At 39.2% G+C, this 20,876-nt stretch overlaps 2 protein-coding genes across 8 annotated transcripts in view; one reads left to right on the top strand and one right to left on the bottom strand.

The window, feature by feature from the left end:
- mark4b (MAP/microtubule affinity-regulating kinase 4b) overlaps window positions 1–17,096 on the top strand; it is a 25,611-nt gene extending 8,515 nt beyond the window's left edge. Inside the window, exons 4-19 of one of the 7 annotated variants that reach the window (XM_049724683.2) lie at window positions 3,303–3,351; window positions 3,431–3,496; window positions 4,989–5,059; window positions 5,320–5,376; window positions 6,127–6,363; window positions 6,446–6,565; window positions 6,858–6,957; window positions 7,027–7,136; window positions 7,533–7,716; window positions 7,791–8,011; window positions 8,683–8,774; window positions 9,828–10,115; window positions 11,147–11,229; window positions 12,477–12,521; window positions 12,926–12,947; window positions 13,442–17,096. In XM_049724683.2, the coding sequence (XP_049580640.1) occupies window positions 3,303–3,351; window positions 3,431–3,496; window positions 4,989–5,059; window positions 5,320–5,376; window positions 6,127–6,363; window positions 6,446–6,565; window positions 6,858–6,957; window positions 7,027–7,136; window positions 7,533–7,716; window positions 7,791–8,011; window positions 8,683–8,774; window positions 9,828–10,115; window positions 11,147–11,229; window positions 12,477–12,521; window positions 12,926–12,947; window positions 13,442–13,775 (2,079 nt within the window). In that variant the 3' untranslated portion in view covers window positions 13,776–17,096. The remainder of the gene's footprint in view (window positions 1–3,302; window positions 3,352–3,430; window positions 3,497–4,988; window positions 5,060–5,319; window positions 5,377–6,126; window positions 6,364–6,445; window positions 6,566–6,857; window positions 6,958–7,026; window positions 7,137–7,532; window positions 7,717–7,790; window positions 8,012–8,682; window positions 8,775–9,827; window positions 10,116–11,146; window positions 11,230–12,476; window positions 12,522–12,925; window positions 12,948–13,441) is intronic. The other 6 variants (XM_049724687.2, XM_049724684.2, XM_049724686.2 and 3 more) reach the window with 6 other exon arrangements.
- On the bottom strand, window positions 16,228–20,876 carry ckmb (creatine kinase, muscle b). Its single transcript, XM_049724693.1, has 9 exons — window positions 20,716–20,876; window positions 19,653–19,765; window positions 19,443–19,539; window positions 19,216–19,370; window positions 18,364–18,496; window positions 17,629–17,800; window positions 17,359–17,482; window positions 16,955–17,144; window positions 16,228–16,640 (listed from the first exon to the last, which is right to left on the bottom strand). Exons 2-9 carry the CDS (start codon window positions 19,743–19,745, stop codon window positions 16,462–16,464), a joined length of 1,143 nt encoding a protein of 380 aa, XP_049580650.1. The 5' UTR covers window positions 19,746–19,765; window positions 20,716–20,876; the 3' UTR covers window positions 16,228–16,461.

Here is a 20,876-nt window from a genome sequence, read left to right as displayed (position 1 = left end):
TTTTTACAATTAAACATTTTCCTGCTTCATACCAAAAAATAGTCGTTTGAATAATTGCGATTTCACTTATTACCAAAATAATAATGATTAATATTTTTTCCATATTCGAACAGCCCGACGCTTTAGCACAAACAAACATGACCCTGATGAGGACAACTGAGATTGAACATGTATGGACTAAATGACATAAGAGAGTATAATCAAATTAAGAAAGTGGAGCATCTGAGTACTTTAAGTGGAATTAAGGGGATGAGCCTGTCACCTCCACTTTACATTTTCCACATCCCATCAATCAGGAGCCGAGATGAATGAGGTTTACATTTCTCTAACTTTTCCATCCCGCTTTGCTCGTTGAAACCCTGACTGGATAATTTATTTCACATACTGGCCAGCTGCCATGACAACGGTCATGCCGCGTCACGGTTGCCGTGACAATGTCGGTATTAATCCCCTTGAGGGCCGCAACACCGGCTGTACACGCAGCTGCTGGTTTACCCATCATATGTGATAAAATTTCAAACAGCTACTGTGGTCCTCGGTTTATGATGGCGTTCTAATCTGACGGGGGTGAATCCTTGAAAAGATCATGAAACTTATACATGGTCCATCCACATTAGCTGACTTCAGCTAACTTGCGATGACGCCTATTCCGTGGGAGGGGTTTGCCCAAAGTGAGTAATTGAAACCAAAATGGCATTTGGGTCCATGGGCCCTCTTGTGTCTACAGCTTTGCTAAATATATTAACACAATTTTATGTTGATGGGTAAAAGTGCCTTCAGGACACCATTTCCTCAAACTTGCCAACAACCCTCAAAATATACGTGAAACTAACACTATGCTTCACTATACTAGTGCGTCCTGTTATGACACACCTAATTTGTGTTGAATCACTGGAGGCTAATATTATAAAATAAATTAAGGGCACAACTGACTATTTTTAGTTGCTGTGAAAACCATGTTATTTTTTCGGGGGGCTTGCATGCATGAAAATTCATTTTTGTTCCACTGTTTACAATTTCAAATGTTTAAACAGTGCATAAAGTACCTAGTTTATTTTTATTTTTTTAAACTGTATTCAAAATCATTCTGTTGTCTTCATATTAATATCCGGGATTATTTTGGTCATGGTAATTGCAATAAGATATATTGTTTGTATTAAAAAATTTATTTACACTAAATTCACACCAGATTACAGCTTCATGCTATTTGGTTACTATGACATCATTTAGGGAGTGCTGTAGAATATTTTGATGCAGGCGTCAGTTGATGTCTAGAGACTTTCGACCTGTTCAACGAGGCCAAGTGTCTCCTCTGAGTCACACGAATTGAGAAAAGTGTGATGTTGCAATGAGGAAATAAGGAAGTAAAGCTTCTTTCTGTTCACTTCTATTTATTAGTTGTAGTTGTATTTTTTTCGCTTTGTTTCCATGTCACCGTTTTGCTTAAAGGCCATTGTAATTGGGGATTTGACCTAAGAACCTCCACCCCCAACAACAACACCATTTTTTTTTTTTTATTAGAACCCTAACAGAGGTGAGATAAAGGGCTGTCTCGACAGCTGGTTATTGTTGAAAATAACATTGGAACCAAAAGACACACATAGATAACTGCATACTCAGCTCACTCTGTTCTATAATCTGACCAACAGAGCGTTTGTATTATCAAAAGTCTCGAAAGGTTGCAGTGATTTAGCAGGTAGTTTTTTTTTAAATAATTGGTTGATTGTTTGGTGTACATAATGCGTTTTAAAATATTTGTAGAATAAACATTTGAAATGTACACATTTCATTTCAACTATTTATTGTTTATTTAATTGAAATATTTATGTTTAAAATACAATTTTAAAATGAGAATGAATTCCCTTAATAAAATATTTTGCATGCACATATAACAATAGTTTTGTTTTACCGTGGAAATGATTTATACTTACTGTATATATTCATAAATAAGACACTTATTAAAATGAATGGTTTTATTCAAAATAATTATTTTACGCTTACATTTATTATATATGTACATACATGTGCATCAGTGTATTCATTTAATTAGATTGAAATAATTGTAACTAATAAAATTAAAGAATGACAAGTCGATGCACTATTTGTCTTTGTGGGCCAGTTATAATTACACTGTGGGCCAATTTTTGCTCGTGGGCCAGAGTTTGGCACCCTCTGCGCTAATGTCTACTTTCAGGCCAAAAGTATTTTCACACGTATCGCTCACTTGTGCTGCCTGTTGTGCCATAAGCAGTCACCTTGACAAGTATCATGCTGTCTGCAACAAGCTGCAGAAATAAGACTTTGACAATAGCCATGTGCTTTCCTGTGATTACTAACAATAGACAATGCAGGTTTGAGTCATTCGTGTGTGGAAGCAGTGTAAAGTTAAATCAAGTACAACTGGATTTGGTTCAATGATGCATGACCACAAGCAAATTAGATGGAAATGTTATTTACAGTGCATTTGGAAAATCACTTTTTAAACATTTTGTTTGTTCCAGCCTAATTCCAAGAAGGATTAAATTGACACAAGACAATGATGACGTTTGAATTTTTTTTTCTTTACTTTGTAATTATTATATTAATATATGTATACAAATGGAAAAAAATGTGGACATTATTCTCTCTTGTGTTAGTTTTTTTTAGATTTTATAAATACTTTTTCCCCCTGAAAATTCTGCACATAAAACCCTATGTAATCACAATGTGAAAAATATTTTAAAATGTTTGCTCACATATTAAAACTAAAATTACGCTTCCAAATGTGTTCACATAAATGAATTGACACCAATTCGAAATAAGGCTGTCATGTAATGCAATAAAAAAACGGAAATGTTGAAACGCTGCGGATACTTTCAGGACGCACTGTGCCTTTCCATCATCATACATTCCACATTCAGTTTCCAGTAACAACAACCCCCTCTAGTATGTCTCACTATGCCACTAATTACCAATCCTTGTGAGCATCACCATCATCGAGCAGGTCTTAAAATGTAGCCTTGTCATCACGTTTGTTTCTCCTGCACGAATCAAGGAATTTTATTTTCAGCACGCCTTGAACACAGCCTGCAAAATGCATTATTATAATGAGGCAGAAGGGCGGGGCAGTGTTGCAGGATGAGACAGCAATGTCGAGAGCACTGTAATGGATGGATTAAGGGGTGGGTGGGGTGTAGCACACTCATCAAAGGCAGGAGGCCTACTGCTCACTTGTACCTCTGTCACACTCCCCTGTGGGCCACCAAAGACTGTCTATTTATGAATATGAGTCACATGGATGATATTTTCTCTCCTTTTTGCAGCTTTTTCGTGAGGTACGCATCATGAAAACCCTCAACCATCCCAACATAGGTGAATTATCCCTGAGTTTGTCTATTGGGCTTATTGATATCCTTTATTTAGTGTGACCTTTTCTAATTGTGTATTACAGTCCAGCTTTTTGAGGTCATCGAGACGGAGAAGACACTATACCTGATTATGGAGTACGCCAGTGGAGGTGAGTGATGCCAATGCACTTAAGCGAGAATCACACATACATACGTTTTAACAGCTTATTGATTTTTAAAGTGTGAGAGAAGGAAAAAAAATGTCATACTGTGTATTTTTACTGCTCTTCTGAGTCACAGCACACCACACACATTAGCCTGTATTTCATAGCACTGAACTGTGAGAGGCAGCACATTGCCACAGGGCATCTAGTCTGAGGAAAGAGGAGCAGAGGAACAAGAAATAAAAGAAGCTGCACTCTGACCTTGTTTGGCAACCAGTTATTTTTCTTTTGGTAAATGACTTGAGGGATGTGTTATATGAAATATCACGACAACTTAGAAAATGCTCCTCTTATTATGTTTGGGCAACAGCGCCATTTTGGCCCACCTTGCATTTGACCACAGAAAGTTTTCAATCATAAATATTGAACACATTTAACATTTACGATGGTCGGCCGGGCTGCTTTTTGAGGAGCTGGCACTGGATGGAGAAAAAAAATTCACACTTAAAATATCACACTCCACAGAATAATTTATCATAGTACACTCCTCACTATAGTTTACTCGCTTAGGATAATCCACACACCTCATAGGATAATCGATTTTAACACGCTGGACGCCACAGGATAATTCAGCATGACCACACAATGAAGTGAAAACCTTTCCAATTTGAACGCTTCAGTTAACCTTTCTTCTTTTATCCGTGTGCTGCTCTCCTGTTCCTGCTACTACTACCTAACAAGGAGCTTGCACACAAAATGGGAGACCAATGCACACAAACTCAACACCACATGAATTTACAGAGCAGCCAGTGTTAATCTACTCACATAATAAAGAGGTTTACATCACAAACTGGAGTGGACTTGTGACTCCCTGTTCTTTTCTTTTTCTTTTGGTAAATAATAATTATCGTACTGTATGTTAAAGTTAATGACTCACCTTCAGTTGCCTTACTTTTTTCCGCCAGATGGATGTTTATTTACATAAATTCCAGCTGTTAACTTGGACTTGTTGGAGCTTGGAAAGATAAAGTGTGCTTTGGTGTATTACTGAATTAAAAACATAAAGGAAACAGCCAAATTAGGCAATTTTCCCCTCACTTATTTTTCTTTTTCAAACCCCCAAGTATGGCTTTTGTTGCCATGGTGACGAGGCATGAGGCTCAAAGTGGCTACTTGTTAGCCTCAAGCCTAAAAAGTGACAAGCAATTTAACAATCCAGCCACCCATTTGATGAGCTGGAATCTATCCAAGATGACTTTGAGTCCAAATTAAAAAGGCAATCTTTTGTTTTGTGAAGGGTGGTGTTAACGGATAACAGTTTGCTGCAGCAATTCATTTAGTTTGTTGATTACAACTAGTCAACTTTAAAAGGACAACAAAAAGAGACCCTACTTCTCCAGCCTTGTTCTTGTTTGTGAGCTGGTTTGATTCTGCAGTATTTATTACTTTACTCTTGTTTGAAACTGCTTGTATTCAGTCTTGTCATCATTACTCACAGGGGAGGTGTTTGACTACCTCGTGGCTCATGGCCGCATGAAGGAGAAAGAAGCCCGCGGCAAGTTCCGACAGGTCGGTTCTAACTTCGACTTACTTATTTTTGTGATCAATTGAAAAAAGAAGAAGATGAATTTGCATCATACACAGTAAAAAGTTGGTGGAGTTGGCATGTAAGCCTGCAAAAATGAGCTGTAATTTAGCAGAGTGTGACGCAAAAGCACCACTGACATTTCCACTGTGGTCCACTGCAGAATAAAATAAACAGCGGCAGTGAAATTCTCTATTGTACATTGTCCACTGTACATGAAGCATGTTTTATTGTCTTTCCACAGATTGTGTCAGCAGTGCACTATTGCCATCAGAAGAACATTGTTCACAGAGACTTGAAGGTGAGCGCACAGCAGAGTGTATTTATAATTTATGGACACAATTTATGTGGCAAAAGTAGTTGGATTTCATCATTGACTAATTGAGCATTAAAGATATTGTCACATCTGGAACATATTGTGGATTAAATGGTAATTCAGTTTTTCTCCCGTTGTTGATGAAGGAACCAATGTGTTCTTAGAGTTAATCAGTTTCCATCCATTTTCTGAACCGCCTGTCCTCACGAGGGTTGCGGGCATGCTTGACCCTATGCCAACTGACTTCGGGCAGTAGACGGAACTGGTTGCCAGCCAGAGTTAATTAATTAGTTTATTTAATACAATTAAAAATGCATAACTAAAAAAATTTTAAGGTTGTAAAGTAATTGTCGTTTTAAACATGTATTACAATAAATCAATAAACCAATAGCTTTTTTATAAATGTAAATGAATCAATAGATACAGTTCATTAATACGGTTTTAAAAAATACTATTAACTGTGTATATAATTGTAATTATTTCAAAATTGATGTACAATATATCAATAAACCAATTATTTTATTATACATATAAACAAATATACCCCGAATAACCAATTTTTGGTGAAAATGCAATGAAGTATATGTACTGTAAATGCTTTGTGGCCACGGCCAAACTTTTCCCACCCCTGTCTTTGCACATTTATTAGCTATTTCATATATGAAAACCTCTTGGGAGGTCACTTGAATATAAACGTACTACTTTGACATCATGTGTTGTGCTCCACCATCTAAGGCGGAGAATCTGCTCTTGGACGCCAACTCCAACATCAAAATCGCTGACTTTGGCTTCAGCAACGAGTTTATGGCTGGCAGCAAACTGGACACCTTCTGCGGCTCGCCGCCCTACGCCGCGCCCGAACTTTTCCAAGGCAAGAAATACGATGGTCCCGAGGTGGACATCTGGAGCCTGGGCGTCATCCTCTACACCCTGGTCAGCGGCTCGCTGCCCTTTGACGGCCAAAACCTAAAGGTGAGCAAACCTACCTTATTGTTTTTTTTCTCAAGCATATTTGTCTCTGGTTGAAACTTATCAGAATTTGTGTTCCATTCAGGAGTTGCGTGAGCGTGTCCTGAGAGGCAAATACCGTGTGCCCTTCTACATGTCCACAGACTGCGAAGGAATCTTGCGCCGCTTCCTGGTCCTCAACCCGACTAAGCGCTGTTCATTGGAGGTAACCATTAATTCGAGTCTGTTAGTGTGATTTATTGTTTTATGTTAATGTCTTCTGTTGTTCAAAGCACATCACTGTTTATGTGCACAGCTCACATTAACAATATATTCTGCAAACACTGCTACTTTACAAATAAACACATTCGCTGTTGCCACTTTTGGCCTCATTAAAATCTTTAGAATTTTTTTTTTTCTTTCAACAAACCAGGGCATATAGACCAGCCCTATATTGTAAATATGACAAGATGTAATAAATGCATTAAATACTTATTTTTCTGGCTTCACTTTACCAGCAAATCATGAAAGACAAGTGGTTGAATGTGAGCTATGAAGGAGAAGAGCTGAAACCTCACAAAGAGCCCGAGGAGGACTTCAACGACACCGTCCGCATTGGTAAGTTAAGAACAACACCTCCCACTCCGAAAAGAAGGACCCTTGAAACTTGGACACTTGGTGTTGCAGATGTGATGGTGGGGATGGGTTTCACCAGAGAGGAGATCCGAGATTCTCTGGTCAGTCACAAGTACAATGAGGTGACGGCCACGTACTTCCTGCTGGCACGAAAGAACGAGGTGAGTGTGGCATAGTGGTTTGAGCGTACATCTGTATGATACACTCAAATTTTAGTATGATATAGTTAATCAAGATGCGATTGAGTGGAGTGAATTAAATTGTATCATAATCACATGTCACATTAGAAATGGAGTGAATCACATTATAATTAGAGTGTATTTTATTGTAATTGCATCCAATCAAATTGTCTCTTACAAAATCACAGCCATTTGTGTTTTTATCGCAACATATCGTTGTTGGCATAAATCGTACCCTACTACATTATAATTGGATTGAATTGCATTGTCATAATTGGGGTGAATCAAAATCACTTCAATTACAATGCAATTTGGTCTGTTTACACTTCCAATACAAGCCTCCTACAAAATTTCATTGCCGTCACTCTGTTGTCTCAGGCCGAAAGCACAGTGTCCCGATCAGCCAGCAGTCTCAGCCTGGCTCGCGCCAGGACCGGTACCATCGCCAACGGTACCAGCAAACACTCTACTTCCTCTTCTGGTGCTTCGTCCTCCTCTTCAGCCCACAAGCCACAACGCAGCGTCTCCACCTATCAGCGCCAGAGACGACACTCTGACTTCTGTATGACTTTTTGACATCACATCCATGCAGTTTCCAAGTGGTCTTCATCTGCTTGCATCTCTTGTCTCTCGTAGGTGCTCCGGCAGCTCCTGGGTCGGCGCATCCCAAGCGCAGCCCAAGCGGGGTGGGAGAAGCATCTGGGCTAAAGGAGGAAAGGCTGTCAGTCCGCAAGCCCAGCAACAGTACCGTCAGTTCTCGGAGCATCCCGACACCCTCCAGTCCGATGGTCAGCTCTGCTCACAATCCCAACAAAGCCGAGATACCTGACAGACGGAAGGAGGCCAACTCCACCACGGTACGGTCGTAAAACAGTGTTTAAATATTTAAATTTTACACTGAGTCCATGTGGCAGATTTTGGGGAACTAAAACAGAAGACAGATTAACCTTAGATGAACTATTTTATGTGTTTATAATGTTACAGTAGAGATGCTTTGATTGCTTTGCCGACACTTGGATAAGCAATGAAAGCAATTGAGCAATTAGAAAGGTGATATGTCATTTACGGTAACAAGACCGCGAGTATACCTTTAAGGGTTTGATGTTGTTGTCGTTTTTGCTATGTGTTAGAAAGTTAGCATGTGTTCATGGCTCAAATCCAAAGATGGTGCATGCATAAAGTCAATTCACGCCACTATACGATTCACTTCAAATCCCAAATGATTTGCTACAGTTATGATACAATTTACTCAAATTAGGATTCAATACATTCTAATTATGCAATTTACCCTAATTATGCTGCAGTGTGATATGAGACAATACAATTTGCTCCAGGTGCAACACAATTCACTTATTTTTTTTTTTTATTTTTTTTTTTTAAGATTAACGTGGCAGATTTTGGTGAACTCAACCAGCAACCAGATTAAGATTATATGATATGACTTGCAACACTTAATCCCACCTCTGCTGAATTGGACATAGTTCTTATTGCCAGCCATTGATGACTTTTTTTCCTCCTGTTTCTCCAGAATAATGTCTCTGCTAGTGGCATGACGCGAAGGAATACGTACGTGTGCAGCGCAGACAGACAGTCGTTGTTGCAAAACGGCAAAGAGAACAGGTGAGAAGCACTTCTAACTTTAAATATACATTATGATGTATGTTTTATGATGAGGCATCTCCTCTCCTATCTGACTATTCAAATGCCCAAATAATATGATTTAAGTACAGGTCGAGAATGACTGGGCGGATATCATTTCACAAGAGATTTGTTTCGCGTTTGGAGTAGATTAAGAGTTATAACTGCACAAGTGCGTGCATGTGCGTGTTTATGTAGCCCGTATGAGCTGTGTTTTGTTGTAACAGATGGCCTTGTGCTGCTGAGAGTGTCAGTCACCTCTTGCTGTTCCTTCCACATTTTTCCACTGCGGTTGGCACATTAGGAACATTAAAGTCTCTAAATTGTGAGGGTGATGTCTAGTATACGTACGTATGTGCTCTATGATTTGTTGGCGCTCAGTCCAGTGAGTTCATTTGCCAAGCATCAGATGAGGTTAATTGAAGATGCTGAATTGTCCATGGCTGTAAATGTAAGTATACTGGTAATGCTTTGTTTGTTTTAAAATATGCCCTAACATTTACTGCCAACCTAGGATAAGCTCCAGTTTAACTGAATGGATGCAAGTTCCATTTTCAGTTCTCTGGCTGTTTCCCCTGTTTTCTAGAAAAGCAAGGAATCATTGCTCAGTGAAGCAAGAGTCATAAAGTGAAAGCGGGCACATAATAAAGTAGGAGGAAGCATTGTGGTGATAAAGTGGAGACTGGCACAGTGCCCACATCACCAAGCTCCCCCCCCCTACATTTGCCTCTGAGGCTTTGTCAATGCGATGCCATGCCATGGTGCTTGATGGGGTAAACATGTGCATGCACGCACCCACGCACACACATTATTGTGACATTTTTAACTCCTGACAAACAAACCCAGCTGTGCAAATTGACAGATAATGTGTCTTTAGATTTGGTGAAGCAACACGTGTCCCATCGCCCAAGGTTACTTTGCGAATATTGGGGAGTTAGGTGCATATTTGTGTCAGTGCTCTATGAGAAGACAAATGTCCTCCCGAATCTCCATTCAGGAAATCAATGTTTTTTCTCCCGTGTCCGCCCACCCCAGTTCCCTTTCCCACCGGCTGCCCCCAGCCTCTCCCTCTACCCACAGCTTCACAGGCACGTCAGCCTCTTCCGCCTCCTCGACCTCCACAACCTCCTCGCGTCTCTCACGGGGCTCCACAGCCAGAAGCACCTTCCACGGCGGGCAAATCCGAGACCGCCGGCCGCCCTTACACGGGACGGCGGCTTCGCCCACACTGTCGCACGACACAGGTGGCACCCTGCCTGGTGCCAGAACCCCACGCACCCCCAGCAACCTTCTCAGCAAGCTCACCTCCAAGTTGACCCGCAGGTAAGCGGAGAAGCCGCGGGAGAAAATGGCGGGAAGAGGAGGCGTCTGATGACTGTGGACTAACGCTGTGGCTAATTGATTAGCACGCTAAAAACGGACATTTTAAAATGTGCTGGATGATCTTTTACTGTGGACTGATGTTAATGACTTCTACAAATACATAAAGAGCTCATCTACTAACATATCAGCTTTTATTCTTTTTCAGTGAAGCTTGACAAGTTGTCCGCCTCAGGTGTCTATCTTAGCCTCGTTTCCACCACAATTCTAAGCCAGGTAAATCCTGGTCAGGTTTGAGTTTCTAGCGCAGGGTTGTGTTAGCAGGGTGGCGATAACTGCGTAAAAATATCACATCATAGTGTACCAGCCTTGTTTCCACCAAGTAGTACAGTTCAATTTTGTGCAGTTTCAGTCCTATGCCTAACCTATAAAACCAAAACATATTTGTAGAATAAATCTATTGTTTTTTTGTAATACAGATGAATGTATTGCTTGTGTTGGTAAAAAAATACATAGAAAGAGGACCTTGAAAATAATCATTAAATTACAGAGGGCAAAAGTTTTATGGAATTTTAGGTGGAAAACCAATGATTCCATTGAAGGTTTCACATTAAAATGTGTGTCAAACTGAACAGAATGGTTTGGTGGAAATGAGGCTTTAATTAAAGCTTAGTTCACTCCCACTGGTGTTTGACATCGCTCCCTGTATTCAAGTGCATCCCTGTAGTCCAATACATTTGAGCAACTTCGAGACTCATGACTCGTGATGTCGTTTCTCTGAGGCGGACAACTATTTTCCCACGCGTGGCGTTCCGCTGCTTGTTGTTGCTTTTCCGTGTTTGTTTGATTGTCTAACCACGTTTGCTTCCCCCTCGCCAGTCACCTGCCGATCTGCCATCCTGTCTTCTTCTTCAATCTTCTGCTTTGTTTCCTCTCACCTCCATGTTGTTTTCCTCCCCTCCTCTCCCACTTTCTTTCTTTGCTCTGACACTGCTCTTGTTGTCATTCCACACCTCCTCTTCCTCTTCTTCCAGGGTCACTCTTGACCCTTCTAAGCGTCAGAGTTCAAACAAATCCGTGTCGGGCTGCAACCTCCCGCAGGCCACAAAAACAGTTAGTAAGTCTTCCTTTCCCATCTTTTCTGGCTGCTGTGTATCTCGCTTCATGTCCGTGTGTCCGCCCATGTGTTTATCTATATGTTCATATCACTGGTGGAGTATCCTGTAGTTATACAAATGTGTATTTTTGTTGTCTGCGGTTTTTGGAGAGTTTTGATATTTAGCCTTTCAATTTTGGAATCCGAAAATGTGTCTGATGATAGCTCTAACCAGCAATAACCCAATTATCCGTCTGCATTGTTACTGTGTCTGACTGTCGGTCTATGAGCGTGTGTATGAGTGTGTGCGCATGTGTTTTCATCTGTACACATATCATTGATTGAATGTGGGAAAAGAAGGGGAGAGAGACAGAGAGTCATATGGATGTGGGCTGTGGGTTAAACAAGGTAAAACAGTAGATTGGGTTTTTACAGGAAATAGAAAAATTTCAAATTACAAGCGGAAAATTGTAATAAGATGAGATGAAGAATAAACAAGTAACTGTAAAATATTAATTCTGATAACATTACAATTATATTCTTAAAAATACAACTTTTTCTAGTAATTAACCTCTCTCTGCAAAATTCTAGTAAAATTATGCTGTTTTACAACAAAATATTCTGACTTTAAAAATATTAATCAAATTATTTACTTTTATAAAATCAACTTTATTTTCAGAACATGAGTTCAAAGAAATTGCTGTTGTAATGATTCAACTTTTTTTTCCTAGTAATTGCTAATCAAGTAGAGGTGACTTTTCAAGTTTGAGTAGTTGCCAAAGAATAGGACTTTGGGTGCATGTGTGGTTTAAGAGGGTGGCATCTTGTTCACACGTCATCCTCACTAATGTGTGTTCTGTTTTCCAACCAACATCTTACACAACTTTTGATTTGTTCTACTGCTGCTTTTCTTTTTCTTCCTCTGCTGTCCTCCCATTATGCACCTGTACGCTTCTCCACCTTTATTTGGCCTCACGTTGTTGTCGTTAGCGAACAAGTTACACAACAAGTTTCTGTGAGGTAAAGATAAGATCAATACCAACACAGATACAATTTTTTTGGGGGGGTGAAGACACGATGGTCCTCATGTTCATCATCTGTGCTATTTACATCTGCCCACTGATCACTGTGACGGATGAGTGGCCGTGTTCTGTGTTTGAATTGGTGCGCCCTTGAAGTAGAACTTGAGCAGACATGTTTTTTTATTTTATTGTATTTTTTTTTTTCCTGGTTGTTTTCTAACGGACACCTTTTGTTTTCCTCTTGAGGGTCACAGACGAACCTGAGAGAATCAGCAGATCTCCGGTCACAAGGTGAGTCATGAAAGATTGTCATTTAAGTTAAGTTTAAAGTTTAAGTCAATTTAATTTAAGTTCCAAATTTTGAACAATGAAAAATACATGCACTCTTGTCATTGTCATACTGTAGGGGGAGAGACCGTTTTAGGGGGTGAAATTGTGGGAGAGAATAAGTTACAATTTTAGAGAAAGAAAAGTTTAAAGACGAGAATTTATTTATTTCAATCTTACGAGGACAATCTATCTGTGGTCTTTTGTGTTGTTTTTAAGAACAAGACATGTTATCAACAATAGTATTATCTAACATCAATGCATGCCATCTATTTTAAGTTAGCAAATGTATTTCTGTAAGACAGATAAGAATCAAAGCTTAAATGCACTTTTGCTTCCTAAATGTTGTGTGTGTTTACTCTCATCAGTGTCACAAGCTAGCAGCAGCAGGTAACGTTAGCTTAGTTAGCTGTGTTCGTTGCTCCTAGTGCTAGACCTACCCGTAAGTAAATAAATAAAAATAAATACAATAAAGCTTTATTTTCATAGATTGTACCTCCTTTTTCACCCTCTTCAGACGTGATGTGGAAAAGTCAAATATTTGTTGTGTATAGAAATGATTCAGAGAACAATATGTATTTCCTCAAATAGTGGACTCAGCAGATGCTTGTGTTGCTTGTGACAAAAGCTGCTAAACAATTCAACTATGTCCTGTAGTAAATGACAGTCAGAAATATAGCATAAAGCAAATAAATGTCTTAATTTGGGGATATGTACGTATGTGTGGGGGGGGGATGCTTTTAGATTGTAGACATAAAAATATGCGTTATGTTAATCGATTTTTTTTTTTTTTTCCTTTTGCTTTCACTCCATCAAACTTCATGACTCATCGAACCTTCATTCACAATCCGCCCTCCACTTTTTACCAACCCTGTTTGGTTCAGTCGCCATATATCTGGGCATCAAAAAGCGGCAGAGCCCCGGACCCCCCGATGCGGCTGGGATGTGAGGGTGCGCAGCCCCCGCGACCCGGCCGAGGTGGTCCTGGCTCTACGGGAGGCGGCCCAAGGCTGCGGCTGCCAGGTACATCTGGCAGGCCCCTTCCTACTGTCCTGCACACACGGAGCGGCCGGTGCCCGTGTGGCCTTCGAGGCAGAAGTGTGCCAGCTGCCCGGCGGGCCGGCGCAGAGCACCGGCGTGCGCTTCAAGCGTCTCTGGGGGGCACCGCTCGCTTTCAGAGACATTGCTACCAAAGTGTCCAAAGAGCTGGAGCTCTGAGGGCTAAGTTGGGAAATTAGGATGGCGGGGAAGAAGAAGTGGGCACAAACTTCTCGCCGCAATGCCGCCAAAGACCCTCGTCCTGTGTCCCATCTTGAACTGCTGAAAACAAGCAAAAAGATTACACACACTTTATTTTATCATGTTTGACTGATCAGCTACCAATGAGTGTTAAGACCACATTCAAAAGAACAATAAAATACTCTGGATTAATACCACCAGAATAAACTCATCATTTTAGTAGAATAGTCTTATTTTTCAAGGGAAAACAGGAATCTCATTAGCATTGTCTTTGTTTTTCAAGGAAATTAAGTATTTTTCAGATGGGAAAAAAGCAATTATTGAAAAGGAGCCACGTTCTACAAAGTTGTCAAATTTTTACCAAAAAATTATGACAATCTGAATTTATTTCTCTGCCCAAAAATTTATTTAAAAAAAAAGTAGTCTAAAAACAAAAAATTGTTTTCAAAAAGGTTTTTTTGAAAAATCTTGATTATTTAGAGGTGGAGAATACCTGTAGTTGGATTTGTTTCAAGAGAAAAGCAATTTTGTTTTAGGGGCAAAAATAAATATGAAAAACACAACAAACCTTCGAGCATTATTTCATTATTTTCATGACAAAATGCTCTTTTTCATGAATTAAATGAAATTTTGTCTTGAATTTTTTATTTTCCTGTACCGTGTTACTATTAGGTGAAGTGAAGATAAAAAAGAATTCCCATTGAATGATTATGATGTTAAATTTCTATTTTTATCTCATAATATTAATAATAAATTCTTATTGAATATTTACAGTTTTATTATCACAAGATTGTGTTCTATTTTATCCCCCCAAAAAAGACTTTTGGAAGATCCCAAATTTATTCTGGTTGTGTAGTCTTGTTTTTCTTTTTTCTTTCAGTGTGGTCCTAATACCCATTTATAATTAGCTAAGATTCCATCCCGATAAGAGTTCATTCCCGACTGAAATGCTGCTATTTACAGTCACGTTTATCAACTTTTTTGATAAAAAGGAAAGAGAAACAAACAGCAAAAAAGTAGCGATGTTGACCTCTACACTCTAGAGTGAGTTATGGTCCACTCATCATCACAGTTACAACCACACAGTTCTATTATAGTTATAATACTATTTCCTGTAGTGTCCCCGCCCCCCAAAACTGCGGCATGATGGATTTGTTGGTTCACAATCATACACCTTTAAGTCAGTCTAAAAAGTTGATAAATTTGACTTTTTCTACATGAAAAACCTTGTCATTGTTTTAATGCAAGCGGCTAATTGGACTTCTCAAATGTATTTGTTGATTAATGCTCACACATTTTTCGCTACCCATCATACAACTTATCGCTACTTATGACACAAATGCTGTTTAATGTTAAAAATATATTAAAAATTGTTAATTGATTTCCTATTATTGTCTTAAAGGAGAGAACAAGCATCCACTCCAATTTCTGAGGCGTATTTATTGTTCATGCTCACATGTTTGGCTACCTAGCATTCAGCTGCAAATGCAGTCTCACATTAAAGAGTATCCAAAACATCGGACCTGACATTACGTCATTGTCTACAAGCAGTTGTGATTAGCTTATGTATTTTATAATGTATTTTTTGGTTAAGACTAACACCTTTGCTGCCTAGCATCAAGGTGTTGGAATTTGCACAAAAATCCTATTTAGTATTAGAAAAATAAAATAAAAAATGTTGGACATGATACACCGTCACTGTCCTAAAGTTGTTATAAAATATCTGGTCTGATTGCTGTGATATATTTTTGGGATAATGCTAACATACTTTTCACTCCCTTGAATCATAATGTTAGCATTAGCACATGCATGATACTTAAAAACAAATGCAAACCAGAATATTGGCCATTTATCACGATTAAATAATGTGCCATCAGGATCTTAAAGCAAGCTTTCATTCTGACTGCTGTAATGGTTTTGTTGGTCATGTTGCCACACTTTTGGCTAGCAAATATCAAAACATTAGCATTAAGTTAGCATAAAATAATACAAGAGCTTTATTCTTTTGCTAGCGCCTTAGACACTAAAATGTGTCATGTTTTGTGCTAACAGCACATTGCTCACATTGGAGTTGACGTAGTTATATTTTGTGTATTTTTTAAGGACTTTTTAAATGTATACTGCAAGCAGAATTTAGACTATTTTAATTTTTAAGGAAAAAAATTAACAAAAAACGTTTTTACTCAGAAAAATGGGGAAAGTTATTTTTGGAATAGATTGGGAAAAACTTTTGCAGGAAAGACAACCTAAAAATTCTGAAAATTGTTTGGAGTAACAAAAAAATGACACTAAACTTCAAAATCTTATCTGGTTCAATAGAGGGGCCACTAAGAAAATGTTTTACCGTATTTTTGTGTATTTTGCTCTCATTGGCCAGTCTCCATTTTAAGATTGTGGCTAACAGCTAGCCCAAAAAGAAATCAAGACAAAGTTGTTTTAAATGGGGCATTTGTTTATTTGTCCAGTTCTAATTCGCAACCAGAGAAGTAGAGAGGATTGATCCCAGGATGTTACAGAGGAGAAAAAGGGAAAATAAAGAAAAAGGAACATAGTAATGTTCTCAAAGAACAACCAGGCTTTGTTTTGGTTTTGATATTTATATACGTATATAAAAAAACAGCAACAACACAGTCATGGTCACCGTGGTGGTTGTTAGTCTTTTTGTTTACTTCTGGGCGGGAATCATGCCGTCAATGGACTCGCCCTTCTCCAGCTTCTTCTCCATCTCCACCATCAGCTTGACGCCATCCACCACCAGCTGAACCTGGTACACCTCGGAGGAGCCAAGACGGTCGGCGTTGGAGATGTCGAAAGTGCCACCCACTGAGGCTGTGTCCACGCCACCTGGAGGTAGGAAGAACGCTCAAGTTTGGTTGACCACCACGTTCAAAAAGTGATGTACAGTGGAACCCTGTCAGTCAACAGCAAAAACCCGCGTATGGCCATTGAAATGAGAAACTTTTGAAACTTTATTTTTCTGTAATATATGTTGTAATATTTTTGGAGTAATGGGAGAAGGGAAAAAAAAGTTAATTTTCAGATTTTTGCAGTGATTTGAAGAAATAATACTTTTTTAAGAAATCACATAATTCAAGGAAAATAAATATCATTTGTAAGGGTGATGACCTGTAAATTTTTTGTCATGCATAATGGGGTACCTGTGCCACGTTTCTGCAGGCGCAGTCTGGTGAGGATCTCCTCAAACTTGGGGTGCGTGCTGAGCTTGGGGAGCTTGACGTGGACGCCACCACGCAGGCCGGTACCCAGATTGGATGGGCAAGTGAGGATGTAGCCCAGATGCTCGTTCCACATGAATCCGTGGTTGTGCTTCTTGAAAATCTCCTCGATCTGAGGGAATGACCATCCGTCAATAAATTCACTCCCACTCTTCATTCCAATTAACAAACCAATGAATTAGCAATTTTTGTTTCAATCGCAATACGTTTGGGTCATTAATTTGTTATTCTTGAATATCTCTTTGACGCGAGCTGAGAAGAAAGTTGATGGCTCATCACTGTCACCGATTAATTTTTTTGTTGTTTTTTTTTTGTTCTTTGCTTACCTTCTGCAGACCCACACAGAAGCGTTTGAACACCTCCTTCATGTTGCCGCCCTTCTGCATGGAGATGACACGCAGGTGATCCTCCTCATTCACCCACACCAAGAAAGTCTTGTTGTCGTTGTGCCTGCACAACCAGATTGGTCAACATCTCACAATCCATCGCTTGATGGACTGATCTATATAATCGGTCAAACAAAAATGAAAACTCAAATGATGATAATAATAATGTCATTGTTCGGTTCAAGCTGGTGAAGACTGTTATGCCCTTACCAGATACCCCTGGCATCGGGCCAGTCACGGGCCATGCCGGCGCATGTCAGCAGTGGGGACACAGGCTTGTCAAACAGGAAGTGGTCAGCAATCAGCTGCTCCTGCTCGGCATCGGTCATGCCGGCCAGGGGGTAGTACTTGCCCTTGAACTCGCCCTCCAGGCTGGCCAGAGCTGGGGGAGGCAGGACAATATTAGGGCTTACATTTTTCATTTGAATAATCATTCATATTACTGAATTAAATCAAGAAATCATTTCATTAAAATAATTACCCACTTATTCATTGTAGTAACTAAATATTACATATTTGTGTAAAATACTTTATTTTAATTGTAAAATAATCATAAATTCTTATTGGATCACATACATATTGATTAACAATATTTAATCTAAAAAATGTTTTCTAAAATAAAACATTGATTATGAAATATAAAGTTTATTTTTATAATAAATATCATTCTGAATTGTATTACTATAATGAATTAGCCACTTACCTAGTCAAAATAAAAATTAAATGTGTAAAATGTTATAATAAAAAATAATCATGTTTTGTCACTTCTTGAAATTAATGTATTAGTGAGGCTATTATTTAAGCAGAATATTAGTAATGAATGTTTTACTTGATTTTTTAAAATTTACAATAAACCAAATATGTAATGAGATAATTGACTTTCTGTTGTCAACAAATAAACAAATTTTAATTTAAATTTCTGACAAAGGTTGTCCAGCTAGTCACCCTCAATGGACAGCTTCTCGATGGCTCTGCGCTCTCCACGGCTGTTGTGTGGCGGCAGGGTGAAGCCCTTGATGCTACGGCCGGTACGCACACGGCTGGACAGAACGTAGTTGGGGTCCAAGTCATCTCCGCCCTGTAAGAACAATTGCAAGACACATCATTGATCCACCGTTCTACACTAAAATTAACCAAAATGAAATATTTCAAATCAAGTCTGCAGAGATATTTCTTCTTACCAGGCACTTTTTGTGTAAGACCAATTTTCTTGCTTAAGGCAAAGTCAAGTTAAAAAAAATTAAATAGTGCTGTATGATTGGTTGTTACCTGAGCCCTGAGCAACTGATTGATAAAATGTTAATATTCCACAAATGCAAATTAGTCAGAATGGTGCATTTAGACTAGTTGGTCCACATAGAACATATTTTTGTAAAGAAAATATTTCACTTGATTCCCGCTCTTCACTTTGTCCAAAAATAATTTGAAAGGATTTGGTTCTACAGTCTCTAAAGAGTCAATTTCCTATTGTATTTGCAGATCATTATGTTTATATTAGGTGATGTATTCTCTAAACCACACTGTAAAGAAAAAATCTTCCTAAAAAAGGTCATTTATTTTGGAAAAATTCACCCTTTTTATCCATTTTAGGGCGACATTACGTAACTTCCTGTCGACTAAAAATGACTTCAGAGTTACCAGGCCTCAGGTCACAACCAATCACGACTCCGCTTCAGAAAACTGGTGAGACAACTTAATATTTCAAACAAATGTGTTGCTTTAGCTGGAATTTTGAGTTCATTCGACATTTCTGTCTTGTTTTCAAAGTCTGTGTACAGTCTTGGAAGAAGAACTTGCCTTCAGGTTCTGGAAGTTCAGGTCAGTCTTGTGCTTGTCGTTGGGTCCGTATCCATTGTGACGGTCGGAGATGACGGGGTCCAGCAGGTCCTTGAAGACCTCATAGGACTCCTCGTCACCGGCCACACAGCCCACGGTCATGATGAAAGGGTGGCCTGAGAAGGAGCATTCCAAGGTACTAGGTGGCATCTTTTTATGTCAAAATTGCAACTTGGAACTCTGCTTACCGGGGTTGTCCACTCCGGTCTGGGTGACGTCATCCAAAGTAAAGCCGCTGGGGGTGGACTTGCTCCTCAGCTTACCATAGATTTCCTTGGTCAGCACCTGCATTAAGGAGGACAACCGTGACTCTGTATTTGTTATAAAAATGAATGATTTCATGCAGACAGACTTGTGTGTGTGTGCGTGTGGTGCGTGCGTGCGTGCGTGCATGCTACCTTGGCCATATGGTTATTATGCTGGGACAAATCGGGGAACTCATCGTCCACCGAGAACTTCATCTTGTAGTCATTGTGACAATTCTTGGCCATGGCTGCGACTCCTGCTTCGACTGTAACAAAGTATATTCAAAATTACGACCTATTGATTTTTATTTGGTTTTGTTATTTTCAAGGAATGAAGCACCCTGAGCATTGTCTGAGTTCTCTTTGAGTGCTCCAATCGCTTTGTTGAAGAGTCTTTGGGTAAAGAGGAGACATCTTCTCATTATTCGCTAACCTCTCCCCCTCCCTCTCTGTTTCTGCGTCACCACCCTGATAGGTAGAAGTGGAAACCAAGTGCTTGCTAAAAGTCAAAGGTATCTGTTTCTCAGGCTCACTCTGTCAATGTCTTTCTCAGCTGTGCCACTTACCCCTCCCCACCAAAAGACCCCATTTGCGTCAGGCAGGATTATTAATAGTTTCAAAGTTGCCACCCCCGCCCCCTTTATAGTACCTTCAACCAGGGCACTAAAAAGGACGATTGCATCTGTTGCACCTCGTCCAACCTCAGAACATGACTCTTATTCTGTGGTCCAGCAAAAATTACAATCCAAAAGTATGAGCAGGTATTATCGTATTTCCTCTTACGAAAATTATAGTTTTATATTACAACACAGCAAGTATTGATATACTATACAAATAATAATAATAATAATTGAATTCTTTAAATTATATACTGTCTATCTTTTTAATTGTCCAATTTGGGAAGCTATTTTCCACTCGGTTGCATTACATTGTGTTTTACAATTTAATACTTATTTGTGTTCATGCATCAAAATAAGTAATTTAAGATTTAGTACAAAAATATAAAAATATCTTAAAATTGACATTATTTTGTATTAAACTAAAAAGAAAACACAAACAAAATCTCACTTGAGGACCTTTGAGGACTCGACACACGGTCGTTATGACCTCAAGTGTGATTTTTGCAGCACATTTCCACCAACTGACTGAGAACATTCAATTCTCTAAATGACAAATGCAAATTTTGTTATTTTAAACACCATGATTGACTCATTACCTGCTCAGGGAGAAAGAAAGAGGTAACAGATCCCGGGATCAGATCCTGTCCACCAAATGAAGGGGTTGCCCAAGTGTGCCAGGTGTTGGATGATAACTTTTATAGCGCCACCTCTACCCCGACTGGTTGGGAGGACTCGGCCCGCCCTGGTGTGATTGGTC

Source organism: Syngnathus scovelli, chromosome 7 (genome assembly GCF_024217435.2).
Source record: "Syngnathus scovelli strain Florida chromosome 7, RoL_Ssco_1.2, whole genome shotgun sequence".
Taxonomy (NCBI): Eukaryota; Metazoa; Chordata; class Actinopteri; order Syngnathiformes; family Syngnathidae; genus Syngnathus; species Syngnathus scovelli.
Note: the sequence above shows the minus strand (reverse complement) of the source record. Positions and strands in the feature narration are given on the sequence as shown.